General features: G+C 28.6%; 5 protein-coding genes across 13 annotated transcripts in view; 3 read left to right on the plus strand and 2 right to left on the minus strand.

The window, feature by feature from the left end:
- The first annotated feature begins 2,349 nt into the window (after window positions 1-2,349).
- Window positions 2,350-5,602, plus strand: LOC132918197 (crossover junction endonuclease EME1-like). Its single transcript, XM_060979331.1, has 11 exons — window positions 2,350-2,612; window positions 2,688-2,819; window positions 3,574-3,627; window positions 3,744-3,878; window positions 3,963-4,106; window positions 4,311-4,474; window positions 4,577-4,612; window positions 4,673-4,804; window positions 4,893-5,091; window positions 5,259-5,315; window positions 5,409-5,602. The coding sequence occupies exons 1-11, from the start codon at window positions 2,460-2,462 to the stop codon at window positions 5,523-5,525; spliced, it is 1,323 nt and encodes a 440-aa protein (XP_060835314.1). The 5' UTR covers window positions 2,350-2,459; the 3' UTR covers window positions 5,526-5,602.
- LOC132918199 (zinc finger CCCH domain-containing protein 11A-like) lies at window positions 5,332-9,909 on the minus strand. 4 transcript variants are annotated; one of them, XR_009660410.1, is made up of 6 exons: window positions 9,584-9,909; window positions 8,900-9,020; window positions 8,061-8,180; window positions 7,755-7,863; window positions 6,172-6,452; window positions 5,332-6,095 (listed from the first exon to the last, which is right to left on the minus strand). XR_009660410.1 is itself a non-coding variant. In XM_060979333.1 (5 exons), the coding sequence occupies exons 2-5, from the start codon at window positions 8,960-8,962 to the stop codon at window positions 6,316-6,318; spliced, it is 429 nt and encodes a 142-aa protein (XP_060835316.1). In that variant the 5' UTR covers window positions 8,963-9,020; window positions 9,584-9,909; the 3' UTR covers window positions 5,332-6,315. The 4 variants fall into 4 exon arrangements, 3 of the variants coding, with proteins under 3 accessions (XP_060835316.1, XP_060835317.1, XP_060835318.1); XM_060979333.1 differs by having other exon boundaries at window positions 5,332-6,452; XM_060979334.1 differs by lacking the exon at window positions 9,584-9,909 and adding an exon at window positions 9,237-9,409 and having other exon boundaries at window positions 5,332-6,452.
- A 146-nt stretch (window positions 9,910-10,055) lies between these two features.
- Window positions 10,056-11,969, plus strand: LOC132918201 (mediator of RNA polymerase II transcription subunit 21). The gene is made up of 4 exons (XM_060979336.1): window positions 10,056-10,258; window positions 11,080-11,188; window positions 11,259-11,359; window positions 11,679-11,969. The coding sequence occupies exons 1-4, from the start codon at window positions 10,217-10,219 to the stop codon at window positions 11,844-11,846; spliced, it is 420 nt and encodes a 139-aa protein (XP_060835319.1). The 5' UTR covers window positions 10,056-10,216; the 3' UTR covers window positions 11,847-11,969.
- Window positions 11,868-13,464, plus strand: LOC132918198 (uncharacterized). Its single transcript, XM_060979332.1, has 4 exons — window positions 11,868-12,229; window positions 12,318-12,479; window positions 12,561-12,818; window positions 13,206-13,464. Exons 1-4 carry the CDS (start codon window positions 11,868-11,870, stop codon window positions 13,423-13,425), a joined length of 1,002 nt encoding a protein of 333 aa, XP_060835315.1. The 3' UTR covers window positions 13,426-13,464.
- Window positions 13,465-13,899: 435 nt separating this feature from the next.
- LOC132918196 (F-box/LRR-repeat protein 7-like) overlaps window positions 13,900-21,364 on the minus strand; it is a 37,150-nt gene continuing 29,685 nt past the window's right edge. For all 6 annotated transcript variants that reach the window (XM_060979324.1, XM_060979327.1, XM_060979326.1 and 3 more), the window contains 2 exons: window positions 18,597-18,776; window positions 13,900-16,552 (listed from right to left, as the gene is read on the minus strand). In XM_060979324.1, coding sequence (XP_060835307.1) covers window positions 16,017-16,552; window positions 18,597-18,776 — 716 coding nt within the window. In that variant the 3' untranslated portion in view covers window positions 13,900-16,016. The remainder of the gene's footprint in view (window positions 16,553-18,596; window positions 18,777-21,364) is intronic.

A 21,364-nucleotide genomic window follows, 5' to 3' on the forward strand; every position in this document is an offset into this window, starting at 1 on the left:
ATATGTACTACATTTATACGAAAATTATCCATTCTATTCTTCAAAAATAATCGAATGTTATAGGTAAAATATCACAAAATCGACTTTATACTTACGTGTAATATACGTTAATTAAACACATATAGATACAACTATAAAGGATACTAAACGTTGAATATTCGTTAAATAGTTATCTTTTGAGTTTTTGACCTAAATTTATACCATAATTATACTATATTTATCAACTTAACATCTACGTGTATTATATACGTTAGTTCGTAACGTAAACAGTGGCGCAACTAGGGGGGTGCAAAAAAGTCTTTAGCATCATTGTTTTTTATACTTAACAATTATTATTAAGTTTTAGCACCCCACGTTTTAGAGGTCTAGTTGCACCTATGTTCGTAAATAATAAACGTATATTTAACGTATAATATATACGTACAAATGTTTACTATGTTTCTTAGTATTAAGATGGTTAGAGGACAAATGTGAAGACTGATGGGTACTGGCTTTCAATTTGAATAAGGGGGCATTCAGGAGAAAGTAGTTAAGTTGGAGTTTGTTTGATTTTATAACGTAGGTATTAGGAAAAATTGGATAGAGTTTGTTGCGATTGAGACTCGGGAGGACGGACATTTATTTATATCAATATCGCTAAGTTAGAAAAATAGAATTGTACGTAGCATTCGTAGCAAAAATATGATTTAACGATTTTTAAATTAATTTTCCGTCAACTGATATCAAATGGACTACAAGTGGTCTCAATGTCGTTAGACAGACCAAGAGTAAATCTAACATACCCCATATGGTTCTGAGACGATATTTACTGTTTAGAGCTTATTAATTGTTTTCCAATATTAGTGTAATAAGAAGCTGAGCCGAAAAGAATGTACCTAATCATAGTCTAATTTTGAACAATGATTGAGCGCCGAGCGTTATATATGGTTATAACTTTATAAGAGACTATCTAATAGATAGATGTGATCACCACCACGCGTGTTAGACACGGTAATTAGACTAACTAGAAGTAAAGGCAGTAAGGGATGTTATATATTTATATGAGGTAGCCAACGAAATTTAAGGTCAAGCCGTGCTCGAATTGGGAAAAATTTAGTAGAGGAGCTCAATTCAATGATTTAAAAACGGAATTTCAAACTTTCAAGTGCACAATTATTTAACACAGACCCGTGGGAGACTTTGCCCCCATCACATCCTCCCTCACCAACCTTACTTATATTTTAAATACCTACCACTTTTCAGTTACACAGATATTTAAATCCCAAGTAAAATATATTTTTAAAGTAATACCTACGTGGCTACGTCCTACATCTTAGAGTAGGAAAAAAATATAATAAACATATACATAATATATTTAATAAACTAAATAGATAACAAAATTAATAATTATTGTTTCTGATATTAAAAATCGTAAAATTTGTTATATAATTGATGTAAATTTAAATCCACATTTTAATAAAAATTATATTGAATATTAATTTGTGCCGTCCCCCCGCATTAATCATTATAGTGGAAAAATAGAGTTGGGGCACACAAAAAAAAATTGTAGAGGAGCTCCATCTCGCTCCGCACCTACCAATTCAAGCGCTGGGTGTTGCTGGGGTGAATAGGGATATGTCAATAAGATAAGTGACGTACTGACATTAGTAGCACGCCCGCAGGATAAAATCCCACTATAATAATAGTTTTAAATAATTCCCAGTAGAAGCAATGACCCCTTTAAACTTGCATTTTCAGTTATTATTTTTAGATATTTGAGAGTATAGTCAAGTGCTTTTATGATGGCGAGATTAAGCCGATTAAGGAACTTACTTTATGGGAAAATTATCATATCATAGAATATTTTAGACATAGATACGTATAATTATTGTACTTATATAATATAAAATAGATAATTAAAAAAAAAATATTTTAAAGAATTTTGGATAAGTAGGTTTAACTGGTTTTTAATTATTTAAGTATGTAATATAAGTACAGGTGTTCCATTACCCATTGTGTGTGCTTGTTAGTTGTTATTAACTTTTTCTCGCCCTTATTTTTTTAATTAATTTTTAATAAAATTTTGTTCTTTCCCATTACATCTACTAAAAGTGGCACGTATACCACTATTCATCGATACTTTCTCCACTGTTGTACTATCACCACAACTCACACAGCGCTATTTCTAAATAAGGGAGGTTTTTTTGCCGAACCCTGTAGAGTGTATTAAATTAATCTAAATATATAAATATAATATATTATATTGTTTATGATACTGCAATACTTTTATCAATTTTATTAAATATTATCATTTGAGCTCTAAAAATGGCGCGTAAATTAAAATAAAGATAATACTTATCAATTTTCGTAAATTTTGAAATTTGAATTCGTCATTCGACTATTAGAAACTTTGAGAGGTCGTAGTTACTGGTTCATCATATTATTTTGTTACTTACATTATTCAATTGTTTGACAATAACATGAATGAAGATTATTATAATACGTATACGATATCGGATTCGGATATTTCTATAGCCGATGATGGCCGAGTAAATGAAACTTCGTGCAAAGACAATGATTGTTTGTCAGCTTCAGAGGAGGAACCTGAATTTTTTCAACAAGTTATTCAACGTGTACGATTTGAATTTAATGAATTTCATATAATGATTGTTGATGTCAAATTGTTACTTATTAAGCGTTCTTTTTAGCAAAAACGAAAAAAATTGGTATCTCCAAAAATAGCTTTACATCACAGCGACTATGTGCAGGAAGATGTCCAGACTAATAAAAATCATTTTTCTATGTTGGTCGAACACTCCAAATCAAATAATTGTATACCTGTAAGTATAAAATATTTATTAAAAATTATATAAGAGTTAAAATAGTCTATAAGTTACAAAAAAAATCACTCAAAAGTAAGATAAAATATTTTATTTTATACTATTTAAAATAAATTAACTATTACTTGTGAATTGTACATTTTAAAATATGTTGACTGTGTATGTATTTTTGCGGTTTCGACTTAGTGCGTATGTCTTTTTTTTTTAAATAATATAAAGAAACTGATCTTATATGATCATAGATAGGGTTGCCAGATTTTGAAATAATCAAACCGGGAAATTATGTTATCTAAAAAAAAGGTTATTCAATATGCCCCTTTGTAAATAACTTAATTTAAGATAATCATATAAATGTACAGTGTACAATATTATTCTGTTTAATTATTAAATAATACAATATTAAAGCTATTTTCTCTCAGCTTTTATTAACCAGGACAAACTTAATGACCCGCCAGAACACCGGGAAAAATTGCAAGCCTAGTTACACGTCAAAATGGCACATAAATACATATTTTAAAACATGTGTTTAATCACACTAAATAATAATAAAATAATACATAATTTACATTTAATATATATTGGACAAATGTGTTGCTGAACAATTCTCATGATGCCAATTAGCGTCAGTACATAGTCAACGTTTTAAATATAATCTAGTATTTAATGCAAAATTACCAATAAGAGTTTTAATAAAATTTTAATTTGGTTTACAAAAAAGATGGAATTAAACTTTTTTTGTTTTTATCATAAACAGAGGACAGAACCAGGTATCAATACTATTACGAACAATGAAGAAGCAACTGAAAAGGTATTTAAATCAGTTAAAAATAAATAAAGATTATTTAAAAATTACTTTTTCCTTTAATAGAACTTTTGCATTATTGGTTTTAAATTTTAATCAAGGGTATGTTTTTAATATTCTAGATAGAACCAAAACGGAAAAAGCGTTCAACAAAAGAAGAAATTGAAGAAAGAAAAAAGGAAGAAAAGGCTAGAAAAGATGCAAAAAAGAGATTAGCTGAAGAATTAAAACGTTTAAGTCCAAAGGAATGTATGAAGGTATGTATGTATATATTTACTTATTGTATATTTTTCTAATTTTTCTAATTTATTTAATAAATATTTTGTATTGCATTATTTTAGTATATTACTGTTCACATTGATATGAATTTGATGAATCATGAATATACTGAGAAAATAATATCTGAAATAGAATCTACGGACGCAAATTATAAAACTGAGTCATATTCAACTGTATTAAATTCTATAACATGGTCAAGACGTATAGTAAGTAATAAAAAACTTTGAACATAGATTATTATTTAAGTTTCTGGTAATAAAAAATACTCATCAATATGAATTTCAATAAATATATTTTTTTTATTATTTGGAATCTAAATACAAAGTTAACATAGACATTGGTATATAACTATCTATTAACTAATAATTATGAAATTGTTATATACATTTAATTAAATTTTAATTTTTTAGTCTGATACTGTTAGTGAGGATGAAAATTTTATGTTGTTAATTTGGGAATTTGATTATGTTAAAAATCTCATTACATCATATGAGTTGTTAAACAAAATAAATGATATTAAATTATATAAAACACAACTTTCAATCATCATATATAGTACTACTGATCAACTGAAGTATGTTATTTTCATATTATATTTACTACCATGAAACATTGATTAAATAAAATAATTCCTATATATTATTTTTTTAAATTTTTTTCATTCATTTTGTTATAGAAAAACAAAATCTAAAAAAAACGGAAAGGTTTCTGAGTATGTATTGACAGAGATTGTGCAAATTTATATAATTATTTAACTTGAATATTTTGATAGGCCAGATATGCTGAATAGCCTTGAACAGATGATGTTAAGTTGTCAAGTTTCATTTCGTTTTGTTGAAAATAAAAATGATATAGGTTTGGCAGTTCTTCATTTAACAAAATCCATTGCACAGAAACCATACAAGTAATTAAGTTTGTTTTTTAAGCGTCAAGTTAAAATTTCTAAATTTGATAAGTTTAGTTTTTATAAAATCAACATTATTTTTTTTAAGATTAAATAAATACAAAGAAGAACAAGAGGGATGTGATTGGTATGCATCTGGTCATACAAAAAATTGTGTAACAGTAGACAAAAATGGCACAGGTTTAACTCAACTATGGAGACAAATGCTATCGCAATTTCCACTATGTGGTCTCGAGACAAGTGAAGCAATAGCAACAGCATATGGGTCACCTATTGCATTGTTAGAAGTAAGCAAAAAACAAATTATTATTTATTAATGTTATGTATATTATGTTTTACAAACATTTTCATTATATAAAGACACAATTAAAAAAAAATATTTGTTTTTAATGCATTTAATATCCATTATTTTGTGTATTTATGAATAATAATTAATATTACATTTTTAATCTAGGCATATGATAACTGCAGCTCAAGATTAAAAGGAGAAACATTGCTACAGGATATTCCAGTAAGTTCATTTAAAATAGTAAAATAGCATAAGATATATTTGCATTTAAATTAGAAATCAGAAAAAAAAAATAAATATGAATACAAATTTTAGGTCCGCCGTGGATTTGGTCCACTAGCTTCCAATCGTCGTATTGGACCAGAACTGAGCAAAAAAATATACACATTTTTCACAGATAATACTGGATCAACTACATTATCCCAAGAATAGTGAACAATAATGGAAAAAAAAGTTATAAATAAATAACATAAACTAAACTATTTAATAACAACTTATATTACTGGTAATTATTTTCTCTTTTCATTATATTCAGTTTCATAATATTAAGTGTGCATAGACTAGACACGTCTAATTCATTGTCATAATAATATATGAATTGTATATATAAATTTAGTTTTTACATTTTTAATACTATTTAGATAATTTTTAAACAAAACAAAACTATAATTTTCTATTCATAAATAGTTATTAATATAAATAACAAGATAAAAAAAAGCATTAATTCATGACTTCTCTCAAAGCATTTAGAATGTAACCAGATTAATAGAAATTGAGCTGAATAAACGTAGAATTATGCAACACGTTTTTTATATTATGAACTACAGTGCAGAAAAAACATGATGTTCATTAAAAATTACTTAAAAATAAAATAAATAATAACAATAGTTTAAAATAAAAATAAAATGTTCAGATAGAAAAACAAAGATAAATAAATAAACAAGCTTCGGCCTTAAATTGTTGAATATTGCATTTGTTGAGTGAAACAGTTCTGCCTTGTACCTAACCAAGAATATGAAAATTTCTAGGATAAGGTTTTTTTTTTAATTCTTCAGTACTGAGAATGTGTTTTCAATACCAATATTGAATTTTACATAAACGCATTGAAGTTGCAATGATCAAGAAACATGGCAGCAGTGGATTGATTATTGTTGAATACGTATGGCAGTGTGACGACAGAACTGCCATAAACAGTAGATGCCGTACTTGCGTTCATTGGTTGTCAATTCATTCGTAATGGCTGGTCATAACGTTGTCGCAATGCAGCTTCAGGACCAGCAGTAAGTGCGACACCAGCCATTGGGTTTATGCGAAAACTATTTTCAATAGCCATGGTGTTAGCTGCGATTGCAATAGCCCCTAGTAAACATTAAATACAAATTGGTATTTTTTTTTTTATTATTATTAATTATGGTGATAAAGAATTTAACATTAATCCATAAATCCTATTGGAAAATATTGAATATATATTTTATAATAAAGAAAATTTAAATTTATACTTGGTTAACCTTTTTAATTTTTACCTTCTAATTTAATATAATTTTAACAATTTTGAGTAATAAATTATTATTTCAAACTTAGTTATCAAAATGTTTACATTTAATATGTTATGATTAGGGTCCGGGTTTATATTCTCTAAATATGTCTAAAATTATGATGCTTATACTCTCTAAAAAAACGCTGCAAATATTCTGTCTATATTATCTTAAAAATATGCAAAATTGTGTAAAAAACACAAATTTTTACTATTTTATTTTTAAATTATTCATTAAACATCTAATTATACTCAAGTGAAGTATACACTTTTTTAATAGAATTATTGATAATTTAATTTATGACTAGTTTTTTATTCTGTTCAATTTAAAACCTTAAATGCAACGTTATATTAAAACAAAGTATTTGAAATTTTGAATATTTGATAAACAAATATTTTGTTTTTATCAGTATGGATAAATAATCACAGAATAACCAGAAGGCTCACTTAATAAGAATTTGAAAATCGGTTAAATTTTGGTCTAGTACAACATTTATACTATAAATAAGTTGTATTGTATTATTATCTTTGTACAGAGTATACTAATAGACCAACAGATATAGCAAATCATCCCCAATAAGAACCATGTACTACTAGAGAAGTGAGCCTTTTGGTTATTCTGTGGTACTATCATTGGGTGTTATTTTTTTTAATCAAAATAATACAAAAAAATTTTTTGTAATGATTATTAAATCCATTTGCTGTAAATGATCCAAACAATTTTTTTCGGGTATCTTTTAATTGAAGTTATAAGAAATCGGCATTTTTTTCTCAAAATAGACCAAATATTCTATAACTGATATCATAGAATAAAATATTCTGAAATATGCAAAAAAATCTTTTCCTGAAAACTCAGTGTCTAATGAATTGTACACAATTTTTACTTTCGTAAGACTGCATATTATACTCAGTAATAATATTATGTAAAAACATATAAATCCGGACCTTAGTTATGATAAATGAATAACTAAGTAAAATAATATTGAATGGATTTAAATTTTTATTAACAGGATCAGTAAAATGCCTGATGTTCTATGTAATCAATCATATATTCAATTTAAATTATATATTTAATTTTCATAAAATTAATTAACAATATACTATAGTTCAGGGTAATTCGGGCATACCTGCATCTTGAGATGGATCTCGGGTTTTGGTATGTAAAAATGCACAATATGGCTTACGACATCCAGTTGGTTGTTTTTCCCAATAACATGGTATTGCTTTTCGGTTTTTCTACAAACAAATAAATTAAAGATATACATTATCTTACAAAATTGTGTAACAGAAAAGAGGCTTATAGGAAATTATTAAAACATTAATGGACAATAGACGATGAAAAACTCATTTTATAAATTAGTGCTTATAAAAAATAATTTAAGAAGTATTAAAGAAAATATTAAATCTATTATATGAATCTAATAAGTAATTACCTTCAATTCCATGTGGCGTAATGTACAATGATCATTTTCACACTTTCCGTTTTGCCAAAAACTACATACCATTTCACATCCTAATGCTTGTGGTTCATGGCGAAATGGGCATTTGTCTCCCTATAAAATTACACACAAGATAAATGTATTTTAGATAATATACTATATAGTTATTCAAATTTTATTAATAATATAATAAAAAACTAGATTTTTAAGACAAATACCATATGGTATTTTATTTTCTAATCAAAGGTAAGTTATCAGATTTTACTATATTATTCAATTTAGATATATTTAGTGGCGTAACCAAGGTTTTTTTTTTTGTAATAAAATGTAACTTGTGAAGGATTTCACACTCCATACTATGATAAAGTTTATCTTAAATTGTGGTAGTATGTAAATATGGCATAACTGAATATATTTTACCACAACCAAATTATTGTAATCCTATATTATAAATTTATATTTTTCATATAAATACAGCTGGGGGGGGGGGTGTCTTAACACCAAAAACACCCACTGGATACATTTATAATAGTTGTATATATTCATATTGCTTTTCACAATTTGTTAATTTATATTTAAAATATGAACTATATTAAATTTAAAGATAAAAATCCACATGGGCATAGTAATTATTACTAAATTTTTTTAAATATTTAACTGAATGTTGTTTTAAATTTAATAAAGAACATAATATTTCTTCTATCATAAAATTGAAATTTTTCAAAATTACTTAGTATCTGATCGGTTTAGATTTAATAATGACGGGGACATTTTTTTAAACTAGATAGCAGTTTGTGACATTTACCAATGACTTATGTAAAACACAAACCAACCTTCATGCAAGTAGAATAGTAGTAAAAGTAACAGTCGTTGTTTTTCTTGTCACCCTTTTCCATGGTTCCTGGTGGTCCTGAGTGGCGTTTTCTGTGGTTTTCGTTTTTCGTACGATCAGTCCTGTCGGCGTGAAAAAATCGTGTCAAAACAGAAGCTTTAAAAACACCGAACAACACAAGCGGATGGGGTCGATAAGTAGGTAGGTGGGGTGTTGGGACATATTATTATTAATAATAACGATATTATCGTTATTGTACTTTTAGTCGGAGTGGGCGGCGACAGGACGTGCGAGCGTGAAAGACGAGAAAAAAATATATCGCCGAGACGTCCACGTACCTCCCACGGGCCACCGGTCGGGATTAAATGCCAAATTAATGGGTCAAATGCTCCAAATGGCACAGACACCGACCAAGTGACCGACCACCGTCCAGAGACACCTCCGCCGGCGGGGGGCATACGCACGCACGTTCGCAGAACACGTTTCGGGAAGGCGACCGCGTGAGAGAGAGATGATACCAGGCGGTGTGCGTGTGCTACGTTCCCGGCGAGGTGATAACGCGTGAGACTGTCGCCGACGGAAACGAGTGATGCGACACAACGTGCGCGCCCCCGGGGTTACGCCGCCGAGTAGAAGTGGCCGGTGGGCGACATGCGTTTTTTCATTAACACTATTCCCGTCTTACCCGTTTCCTCCCCGGTGGTGTCCCCTGTCCAATGCCGCCGCTGTGGTCCGGTGGTTCCTGTTCACCGGATTCGAGTACCGTTGGGGCGCGTTCGACTTGTCACAGCGGCGGAGGCGACGTTAATGTCCGCGGCCGGTCAAACTCGGCATGAAAACCGCCGGGCAAAAGAGCGGACGGTAATTATTACGAGAGTCCCGTCGTCGTTTCGTTTATTGTTACTGTTGCGACTGTTACTGTTGTAATTGGCGTAACAGTTTTGGTCAAGCGAAATACCAGTCAAAGTGGACGAAATAAGAAAATGAAAAAAAAAAAATACGCCGCTCACAGCTCGTCGTGCGTTATCGGCGTTTTTCGGAAAACGGCACCGCACGGCGCGGCGACACGGATCGTTGCCTAGCCCGTAGACGTTGAAATCACATGACGCGGACGGAACCTCTTTGTAATTCGCCGACGCTGTTATCACCCACTGTTTGTTTTTTCATCATTTTCCCGTAGTCCCGTGTCGCGACGAGCGCGTGTCTTTCTGTCTACAGTCTTCGTAGTTCGCGTGATCTTCGGTGTCTGTCATTGTCTGTGAAGTGTCTATTGTCCGGTTTCCGGTCGAGAACGCCACTGATCGCTGTCGTCGTCTAAATGGCCGATCGTCTCACCCAACTCCAAGACATTGTTAATCAAGTAAGCTACGGTAAAAATTGACCAAGTGCGAACGATAGACTGTTCATTGCTTATTTATTAGCATACCAGCTTACTGTGTGGTGAAGAATCTATTGTGTGTACCAATATAAAGAATCGTTTGAATGAACGAGAATGAGCCAGTTGACGTTTAATTAATTACACACATAATGATTAAATAAATTACTTTATTGATTAACTCTCAACAAGTTGATTTTTAAAATGTTTTACAGTTAGAACTTATGCTGGGTAATGCAAAGGTGGTTACTCAAAATCTGTATGATCATTTTTTAAATGGTTTCAATTTATATAGACTGCCATAGGAAGTTAATGACGTACATTGTCCCCTTTAGACCCTAATCATGACAATTTTTATAGTGATATATATGTTTCGTAAAATCAGCGTGTATTCTATATATCAAATGTCATTATAATACGGCCTCACAGTTCGCATTGTCAAATAACAATTTTTATGTATGATTTAATATTTAGCTATTATTTTTTATATTCGGTTTGAACTATCTTATGTATATGGTTTGATTCTTATGCTTGGTGAAATACAGAGTATGTAGTAGTGTCTTCTACCTTTAGTGTTACCAGACAGTATTTTAAGTATAGTCAACTTAGTCAAGGTATATTTGATTAATTTAAATCATTCGAGACACAATAAATAACCTATAAATTATGAATATTTAGACTGCACAATGTTTGAAAGAACCTAGAAAATAATTTATTATGCATACTTATTGTGTATTTTTGTATATATTTTAATTTTACCAAATAATTTTCAATTGTAAATTTAATAACAAATAACAATTTTACAGCAAGCAGATAACTTCTGCAACAGCATTGGAATTTTACAACAGTGTGCTTTACCTTCTAAGTTTTCTAACTTTGACCGAAACGGATCTCAAACACCACAACAACAAGAAGGTAATATATATTTATTGGTGTTTTGAATCACTTTAAAATTTGATGAAGTATTGATGATTAATTGTTTTAGATTATACAAGCTTATTTTCTTCACTTATAACTCGTTGTGCTAAAGATATTGACGCATTAATTGAATCACTGCCTAACGACGATACTTCTACAGATTTGCAAGTATGTATGGTAGAAGTTTTTAAACTTTTTATTCACGTATCATGTACCACTTGTATGATTAGTTATATCATTGATTAAAAATAGAACTATTCATAATGTCAATACATTTATAATAACAATAATCTTTAAAAATAATAAATTTAATATAATCAGTACTTATTTATACCAAATATAAAATAATATTAGATCTGTTACAATAAATTGTTTTCAGTACTAATTGTATGTATCCTTTATACCACAGTTAGAGAACTGTTGATGTATAGGAATTACAAAGAAAATATTAGTACACATATTAATTTAAATATTTCAATTTTTATAGGTTGCAAGTTTGAGGAGATTAGAACAAGATAATCAGTTAGCTGCTGAACGTTTAGAAGAAGTAGTTAGAAAAGGTGAACTTCTTCTTGAACAAATACAAGCTGCTCTCTCTGATATTGCTCAACAGCAATTAGATATTCAGCAAAGTAGTGATAACAATACGTGTTAATAAAAACTTATTATTATTACAATGAAAGTTAAAAATAAAAAAAATGTTGCTAAAGCCATTTCTGCTATCAGTAAGACACATAAAATTAAAAGAAACAAAATAAAACGTTTAACAGAAAAAAAAGGTAAAAAGAAGAAGATATCAAAAAAAGCATTGATCGAAGTTGGTCTAAAAAATGAAAAAAACAAACCTAAAGCTAAGGTGGAATCAACTCAACCTATTGTAAATGATAATTTAACAAAATTAACAAATATAAGTTACAAAGGTGCACCTGAAAGTTCTACTCCTAGTTTGTACAAAGAACAGAAAAAGGTCGATGGAGACAAAACACCTGTGTCCTTTATTAAGAGGATGAAAGATAAACTGAAAGGTGCAAGATTCAGGTATATAATAGTTAAAGATTGTATCTTATTAATAATTGTATATAAATAGTTGATTATTTAATATATTTACATTAAAAACATTTTTCAGATATTTAAATGAACAATTTTATTCATCTAGCAGTGAAGAAGCTTTGCTATATTTCAAAAAAGAACCAAGTGCATTCAAAGCCTATCATAATGGTTATATGCAACAAGTTATTCAATGGCCAGTAAAACCGCTAAGTGTTATAATTAAACAAATCAAACCAATGTAAGCTACATTTACTAAAGTGCCTTGTAATAATTGCATTTTTTAATTCATTTTCTAAATAAAATTGTTTTTAATTTGTAGTTTGAAGAAGTCCAATACCAATTCACCTGTTGTAGTTGCAGATTTTGGTTGTGGTGATGCCAAACTTGCGAGGACATTTCCTACAGTAAAGGTTCATTCATTTGATTTGGTTGCAGTCAATCAGTACGTAACTGCTGGTGATATGGCTCATACTAGCTTAGCCAATGGATCTGTTGACATTGCAGTTTTCTGTCTCTCTCTGATGGGTACAAACTTACAATCATTCATCAAAGAAGCCAATAGGGTTTTGAAAACTGGGTAATTGAAAATTAGTATAATATGAGGATACATGTTTTTAATATTGATATTGTAAAAAAAATTTGTATATACATTTTGTATTAAATGTATTATTCTGTATGGTATTATGTATACTTGATGCAAGTTTTGCTTGGTGGCCAAGGACTGTTTTATACACAGGGGTGTAATTATATTACATGCACATATATAGATGTTTGACTATGTGGGAGTAAATGACTGTATTGCTTCACCCCCTTCTAAGAAAAAGTTGTTACCACTGAGGTTTTCTCAACTTGAATTTGAGTATACATACAATTTAAATTTTAAGTCTTACTACTTTTTTGATTTAATACATAAAACATTATACTATATAAATATTAAATATACAATATTTTATTTTGTTTTTAGAGGTTTGATGAAAATAGCCGAAGTTGAAAGCCGATTTGATAATATTAATACCTTTATTGATAGTTTGGCTAAATATGGATTTGAAAAAACAAAAGTAGATCAGACAATTGAAATGTTCGTCTTTATGGACTTTAAAAAAACTCAAGATATAAGTAAAACAGCATTAAAAAAGAAATTACCTGTATTAGAATTAAAACCTTGTATTTACAAAAAACGTTAATATTTTTTTTAATAAAGTTTTACTACTAAAAATAATAAATGAATATTTTTATTTGATTTTGACAAATATGTCTTATAAGGCATGTGGTAATATGCTAAAACTTGATTATTCACATTGTGTAATGAGTTTTTGAATGAAATGATTAAAATCCTATATACAAGTGATGCCCAACCTTTTTTGTTCGCCTGGCCACTTTGGTAAACAATCATCTCAAAGTGGGCCACCAAATATAAAAGTACAATGATCAGTATATCAACAAATGAAAAAAAAATGATTTATAAATTTGTGACGAGCCACACAGAATACCTTTGCGGGTCACATGTGGCCCGTGGGTTTGGCACCACTGCTTTATACCAAGCATTCAATGTACCTATTAAATTAGTAAAATATTAGGAATTGTGATTTTGGATAGGATTTATTTTGACATCATGTACAAGAAATAACACAATATAAATTGCAATAATAACAATAAAATTAAAACAAAAACAGTTGAAACTTTGTTATTATAAACATACAATTATTTAAAATGTATACAAGCAGTTTTGTACACTATCAAAAATGTTTTTACATATATTTATATAATGTATTCTATTTTAAAATGAATACTTCATTACATAATGAAGCACTTACAGTATAATAATTTAAATACTAACCAGACAACATTATAATATATAAACTATAAAAGTTTTAAATTGTGATCAGACTTATAAATAAACACAGTCGTCTAATAAAATGAAAAAATGTCATTTAATATTATGTTGGCCACTTAAAATAACATTCTAATAAAAATATATTAAAATAATAAGTAGTGTATTTTTCTTCTTCGAAAGTCGAATGGCAACATTTAGACAAATTAGATGGCACTTCAATTATGATTGAAAATAAAGATTAATAATACTACAATAATATGTTACAATATCAATTGATAACCATACTTCAACATTTAATTTATACATTTTATACAGATATTTACATTTAATTTTAGTGTAGTTATCAGTTAATATGATTTTGAAACACACCGATGGTTAATTATAATTCTCGATCAAATATATTTATAATTTTTTTTGTGGTAACATGCAATATCTTGATAAATCAATGTTTTTTTTATTTTTACTTATTCTTACAATTATGTAAATGTAAATGCATATTATAATTTGCATTTTAAAGTAGTATTTGATGATAACTAATTAGATTAAGTTAATCAATAGTAACAAATTACTACTTATATGATAATAATTGTACAGCCATACGGTAGGTAATAATTATTAAAATAAAAGTTACTGGATTTGTAAAACGTGGATTTTTACGAACAAATCTCATTAAAAAATAAATAATAATTACAATAATTTAAAATTTTATTGAGGCACAGAAAATATTTAATCTCTGAAAACATGAAATAGAAGAAGTTAGAAAGTCAATTCAATTTATTTTTGGTACCTATGTTAAGAAATAAGAGTTATAACAGACATCAGTCACATCGATATTAGATAGGTGCACAATTGATATAGAAATTAGAATTTTTTTAAAAAAACTACAAACTTACGATTTGAGTATAAGTTTTTTTTCATAGGTACCTCCTATCAAGAAAGTTTAATAAATAATAGTAATGTATATGGGCAGTGACAGCGATAAGGTTTGATCGCCATTTAAACAGATGGATAACTAAATAATATGAACGTATCGGCGTAAGTGACGATGATTGAAAATATAATATTGATATAATATTCGCTGGCATAAATGCAAAAAAGAGAAAAATTCAAATTTAAAATAATTTTTTCGTCTTACGGTATTTTGAAGGTCGATAGGTTTTACATTGCATGAGTAACCTGACCTCAAAGGGTCCTAGATAATTCAGACTATTTGCAAGTTGCATCCCACGCCGACTTACGTATTACTTTTTAGAACTTTTATAATTATTCTATTCGTTGTGAGACACACACATACGTCATATATGTAATACTTTACCGAACCGCGACGCCGTATACGACCCAAGAATATCGGTTGATGCCTTGATGGTTGATCCATTTATTATAAAACGCTCGTTATTTAAAAAATTATTAATACTTTGAATTTTTTTAAAATTTTTTTTAATACTACTACACAACATTTATTCTTAATTCTTTATTATAAAGCAAATTATTTCTTAGAGTACTTAAATATACAAAAATCAAATTTAAGACGAGTAGTTTATAAGTTAGTATAAAGTTTAGTAAGTATACAGCAGTTGCCAGTAAGTAAAGTGATCTAATAAGTAGGTACCTATTTAAAGTTTAGATGAACGGAGTGTCCTCTATTCTACTTATCTAATCGTATTTATAACTAATAAACTACTCGCTCAAAAATTGATATTTATAGATTGAAATATTCAGAATAAAATTCTATTTTGGAATATGAAATAAAAAAAAAATGTATGTTTTCATTTAAAACGATAACGATGGAAAATTATATAAATATATTTTTTTTAACGACTTAAAATTATGGGAAAAATAATATTTTCATTAAAGTTAATAGAAGTTTCAATAATGAGTGTCTTACGTTAAATTGATCACTATTCACTTAGCATACCACCTAAGTATATACAACGTGGCCGTTCAGAAGAAACCAGGATTGGTGTGTTCGATGATGCACCGCTTGCAGTACTTCTTCACGGCCTTGTACCCGTCCGCGGATATCTGACAGTCTTGTATGTTGAGCTGCTGCAGCCCCCGACAATAGTACGCAATCAGCTGTATGCCACGATCGGTGACCAGGTCACAGTTGCGGAGGCTGAGCTTCTTCAGGTTGGGACAGCTCTCGGCCAGCGCCCGGAGGCCCGCGTCACTCACATCGCACTTGCCGATGTCAAGCGCGCGGAGCCGGGCGCACGACCGCGCTAGCACCGTGATGGCATCGTCGCTGACCGCCTCGCAGCCGCGCACGTTCAGATACCGCAGTTTGTAGCATCGGCGCGCTATCACCTTCAGCCCCGCATCGCTCACTTGATCGCACTTGGCCACCGACAGGTACCGTAGTAGCGCGCCCAGTTTGGCTAGCTCGTACAGTCCAAAATCGGTCACCTGGTGACAGTCCGAAACGCTCAGTTCCTTCAGCGCCGAACAGAAACTCGGCACGAACTTGATACCGGCGTCTGGAAATAATATAAACGTCACGTGAAGATGAAACATTAAATATTTTAAAATTATGTATATTTTGAAATATTGTACATAATATTAATTTAAGGTGATTCACCGAGCATGTTCACTCCAGTTTTTTTCCAGTTTTTTTATGTATTAACATATCCTAAGTAGGTGTCTATACTGGCTTTGGCTTTATTTGAAAATAATATTTTTAATCGAAAACCAGATTTTTGTTATTGTTAACTATAAAGCAATTTCCTTATTGAATATGTTGATATATCTAAATGAAATTCAAACGAGTAGTTCCTAAGTTATTAAAATATATTATTAAACTTAACTATATTAAGTTAGAATAATATTGTTCTTAAAGATGATATTTTTACAAAAGTGTAAAGTACACATATATAGCCATATAGGTAGTTCTAATATTGAATCTAGTATTTATTAAACAGGCAATTTTTTACAAATTATAAAATATTAAATAATATAATTTTCACATCATTATTAGCCCACATATTTTCCAAGCCTATTATTATGGGCGTAATCCAAACAATTGAAAATAAGTTCTTGAGTAACGAGTAATAAGTACTTATATATATTTAAAAATTCCAAAAACTTTTATTTGAATAAATTTATTATTAAAAGAAAAAAATTGGAGATGAGCATACATGGTGAATCACTCTATTACCATATACAACTATTATAATATTAAATATAATGATGTTACTGATATCAATTACCGCCATAAGATGTGGGATCAGTGGAAACTATACACTTATTGTGTGCAGTATATTACTGTATACTTGTCAAAAAAGTAAAAATGTATCACTTTTAATGACTATTTCCTAGATATAAAGTGTTACACTCTAGGAAGAAATAGTTTTAACCACATACCACATTTACTTATAAAGTTATAACTTATATAGATACCTTATATATTACGTATCTAGATTTTCCATTCTTTAATTGTATATTATAAGTATATGTATGTTTAAATAATTAGGTAGACAATCATTGACTCGTAATCTCTACAGCCAAGTGGAGAATTCTGTGACAGCCGAGAACCGAAGTATTGATAAAAGTAAACTAACTTATAATATATATTATATACATATCACATATACTATAATACTATATATACACGTGCGGGAACTGTATTTGTTATTAAATTTGCATCGATTTATTTTTATTTTAGAATTGAAGAGACACTGCAATAAAATAGTTATAGTGCATATAATATACGGCATTATAGTCATTATACCTATATATATATATATACACACACGTTCTTGGCAAATAAAAAAGCTTCTTAATGAATTAAAACCGGATCCACAGCAATTCTTATTTGTGGAGTATTTACCCAAGTATGAACGCAATGCGAATAACTGGAATTCCACATTTTCCAGGATGAGACAAAATCTGAATGGAAAATGTTTTACCTTTCTCAACTCTAAAGGATATATTATTATTGTCTACATGTACAATATATGATATATAAATAACCAACAGTAAAATATAAGAATATATAACTATAATATCGAAAAAAATAACCAAATATATCATATAAAATATTATCGAATGATTAATTTCTTAACTATGTAGGCATTTATTTTTATTTAATCTTCAAAAAGATAATAAGCCCCACTGAACGAATTCAATATGAATATTAAATTGAAAAAAAAATAGTTTATAAATAATAATATATACCTATTGGCTATTACCTACACGTTGTATTCGCCATTCGCTTAGTTGCAGTACAATTACACTTATTATATTATAATAAACCTACAATAATATAATTATAAAAAGTAATAACATAATAATAACTAAAGGGATTTACAACAATAATTACAAAATAGAGACCTTATAATTTATATTTAAATGGTACCAAAATTATATACAAATATACCAACATATGATCATAATAGTAGGTATAGTAGGTATAATATGCTAAGGACTTGTGGATTAAATCAAACAAAATTGTTATAAGCATGATGGCAGAACTTTTGATTAGTAGCTATTGAATGTTTTGAAATGTATGCGTTATGTCATTACCTGTTACTTTAGTGCAACGCCGCAGGTACAAGTAGGCTAGTTGTGGACAATTACTAACGATCACACATAGATTTGCATCGTCGACAAGCTGGCAGTCAGTTAAGTCCAAATACTGCAGGCACAATCTCAGCGATGGCTCCGGACGACTATATACTCCAACGGTGCTTACCTTAACACAACCTAAAATAAGATACATTTCACGGTTAAAAATGAATTATTCTTATAGGTACCTACTATTAATTATTAATTAAACATGTTACGCTTAATTTATATAACTAATTAGGAAGCAAATATTTATTTTGAACAAGTTCCGTTTATATTTTAAATTATTTAAAAAATAATAATAATATGACTGAATTTCATTTTTCATACATAAACTAAAAATGTTTAATGTATATGTATATACAATATACATCGGTATTTGAGAAGAAGTAATACAAATTAAAAATATATATAGCCATCTAGGAAATATATAGACTTCACGCATTAGCTTATTTTGTCTGGTGTTGACTTTGTATGTTTAGTAGTACAAAATACAATGTACACCTTTTGTAACCAAATAATCTTAACAAATAATTTTTAGTGAACATATTTATATATTTTGTAATTTTTGGGCTTAAAAATAATATTTTTGATATTAAGAGCATATTTTGAAAATGAATAGAAAGTCAAGCATTTGGTACATGTTGTTCATAAATTAAGATTAACAATTATATATTAAACCGTAGAAAATTTATCATAAAGACTATAAAAACTTTTTTTCTTCTTAATAATGACTGGGTATTTCAAATAATATTATTAAAATAGAATAAAAAGTTAATCAAATTATTTATTACGTCTGTTTTTGTTTAATATCACGGATAGTAAATGGCAATAGTAAAAAACGATTTATTTGATGTTTTTTTTTAGTGCATATTTTAAATTATTGGTACCTATATAATTTATAAGTGCATAATAATTATAAATATATTATAATTTTTTAGTAAAATGAAGTCCTTTTGTACTCTTTTATAGTAAATTTATACTACTTTAGTTAGCTATTGAACCATGATTATTGTATAATATACAATTATTTATTATATTATTATTATATATATTATTTATAATTTATATTTATTGTATTAAATTATAAGATTGTATAAACGTTGACAATTTTTTTTTATAATACTGGTAAATTTGGTATTTTCAATCGAACATTTTTTGTACTATGTACATAGTGCATATATGTATTCAAATTAATCTTATAGAATATTTTTTATAAGTTATAAGTTATAACTTATAACCTATTATATCGTTTAATCTCTTGGACGTCTATACCTAGGTATATTTTAGAAGTTTTTAAGTAGAATATAATCAAAATTTGGCAACCTTACCTATTTTATAATATTTTATTACTTATAGCCTATAGGTATTCCGCGTTCTATCCATCTAAGTATACATACATAGTATGTACTTTATATTTTTTCCTTCTTCCCACTTCCCACAAGACAAATTAAAGGATGTTTAATTGTATGCCTAAAGTAATATATTTGAAATGATTACCTAAATGATACCTACCTTGCAATTATAATCGTTTGAAAATTATTTTTATTTTTAATAAATTTAAATATTCACATAAGCAAACCAAAAATATCAGATATAATGTAAATAAATAATAGTTTGCAAAATAAAAACTTATTTGCATAATAGTCGGAAACTCAAAGATATTATATGGACATGACTGACAGCCCCTTAAACAATATTCTCAGGGATATCATATCTCGAGACGACTGGATTTACCACGCCCTTTTAGTTTTATTCGCATTTCATATTATAGTTAACGTCGTGTGGGTGTGTGCATGTATGCAAGTACGATGACGGGAACAACTGTATATTATTGTCGTTATAAACTACCGCCGCCGCGCGCCAATATGATTTGCATTGCTTCACGGTCAGTTATACACATTACGAATTATGATTTCTTGAAATTTTAAAACACAACTATATTACACGTATACGATTATAGATGAGATGTATAATCGTCGCGAATGTCTGAAACTCGTCGAATGGTTGAAATTCAAGATTTACTGCAATGTGTAGTCTTTGAAGACTAAACGCCCTGCAGTGTTCCGGAAAAAATACGTCTTAGCAAATTACTTTATATAATACATATTATAATAATTAATAAATGCGACGTATGTAAGTATAGTAAATATGATGTGATATTTTTTTGCATTGCGATTTGTCAACATCATAGTATACAAAATACAGTCTCACCGGTATGCCTTTTCCTGCAGTAAACTAATTTTATTCCCAAACAATATTTTTGAAACATGATTTTAGAAAAATCATTACTGTATAAATGTATAATATATCCATAGTACAGAACCAGAATATGTAGTTTATATACACAGTTGGTAGCGGTACGTATAGCCTATAGGCTAGTATTACTGGCTTATTTTAATATGGTTATAGTGTGTAATACTGTAATGTATGACATATGTAAGAATGTACACTTCATATTATTATTATTTTTGCATTATACAATATTAATTATTAATATCTATATACGTAAATAAACCCACAACAGGTAGTTTAGTACATAGTACGATCTTACTTATAGTACTCAAGTACTTAATATAATATATAGGTCTGCAGCACTGTTATGTTGGAATAAATATATATTTCAATTGATTTTACTACACATTAATGTTTTAATTAAAACAAAAAAAAATAATTTAATTTAATTTAATAAATTAATTTTAAACAAAAAATGAAGAAATGTCTAT

This window comes from Rhopalosiphum padi, chromosome 1, assembly GCF_020882245.1.
Source record: "Rhopalosiphum padi isolate XX-2018 chromosome 1, ASM2088224v1, whole genome shotgun sequence".
NCBI classification, from domain to species: Eukaryota; Metazoa; Arthropoda; class Insecta; order Hemiptera; family Aphididae; genus Rhopalosiphum; species Rhopalosiphum padi.

Excerpts from the sequence above, each read along its gene's own strand:
- LOC132918197 (XM_060979331.1), top strand. The coding sequence starts at position 2,460 with ATGAATGAAGATTATTATAATACGTATACGATATCGGATTCGGATATT. Across the intron at positions 2,820-3,573 it reads AATCAAATAATTGTATACCT|AGGACAGAACCAGGTATCAA; the intron begins GTAAGTATAAAA and ends TATCATAAACAG. Across the intron at positions 4,805-4,892 it reads ATTGCACAGAAACCATACAA|ATTAAATAAATACAAAGAAG; the intron begins GTAATTAAGTTT and ends ATTTTTTTTAAG.
- LOC132918199 (XM_060979333.1), bottom strand. The coding sequence starts at position 8,962 with ATGGAAAAGGGTGACAAGAAAAACAACGACTGTTACTTTTACTACTAT. Across the intron at positions 8,181-8,899 it reads ACTATTCTACTTGCATGAAG|GGAGACAAATGCCCATTTCG; the intron begins GTTGGTTTGTGT and ends GTAATTTTATAG. Across the intron at positions 6,453-7,754 it reads AGATCCATCTCAAGATGCAG|GGGCTATTGCAATCGCAGCT; the intron begins GTATGCCCGAAT and ends AATGTTTACTAG.
- LOC132918201 (XM_060979336.1), top strand. The coding sequence starts at position 10,217 with ATGGCCGATCGTCTCACCCAACTCCAAGACATTGTTAATCAA. Across the intron at positions 10,259-11,079 it reads TCCAAGACATTGTTAATCAA|CAAGCAGATAACTTCTGCAA; the intron begins GTAAGCTACGGT and ends ACAATTTTACAG. Across the intron at positions 11,360-11,678 it reads ATACTTCTACAGATTTGCAA|GTTGCAAGTTTGAGGAGATT; the intron begins GTATGTATGGTA and ends CAATTTTTATAG.
- LOC132918198 (XM_060979332.1), top strand. The coding sequence starts at position 11,868 with ATGAAAGTTAAAAATAAAAAAAATGTTGCTAAAGCCATTTCTGCTATC. Across the intron at positions 12,230-12,317 it reads CTGAAAGGTGCAAGATTCAG|ATATTTAAATGAACAATTTT; the intron begins GTATATAATAGT and ends AACATTTTTCAG. Across the intron at positions 12,819-13,205 it reads AATAGGGTTTTGAAAACTGG|AGGTTTGATGAAAATAGCCG; the intron begins GTAATTGAAAAT and ends TTTTGTTTTTAG.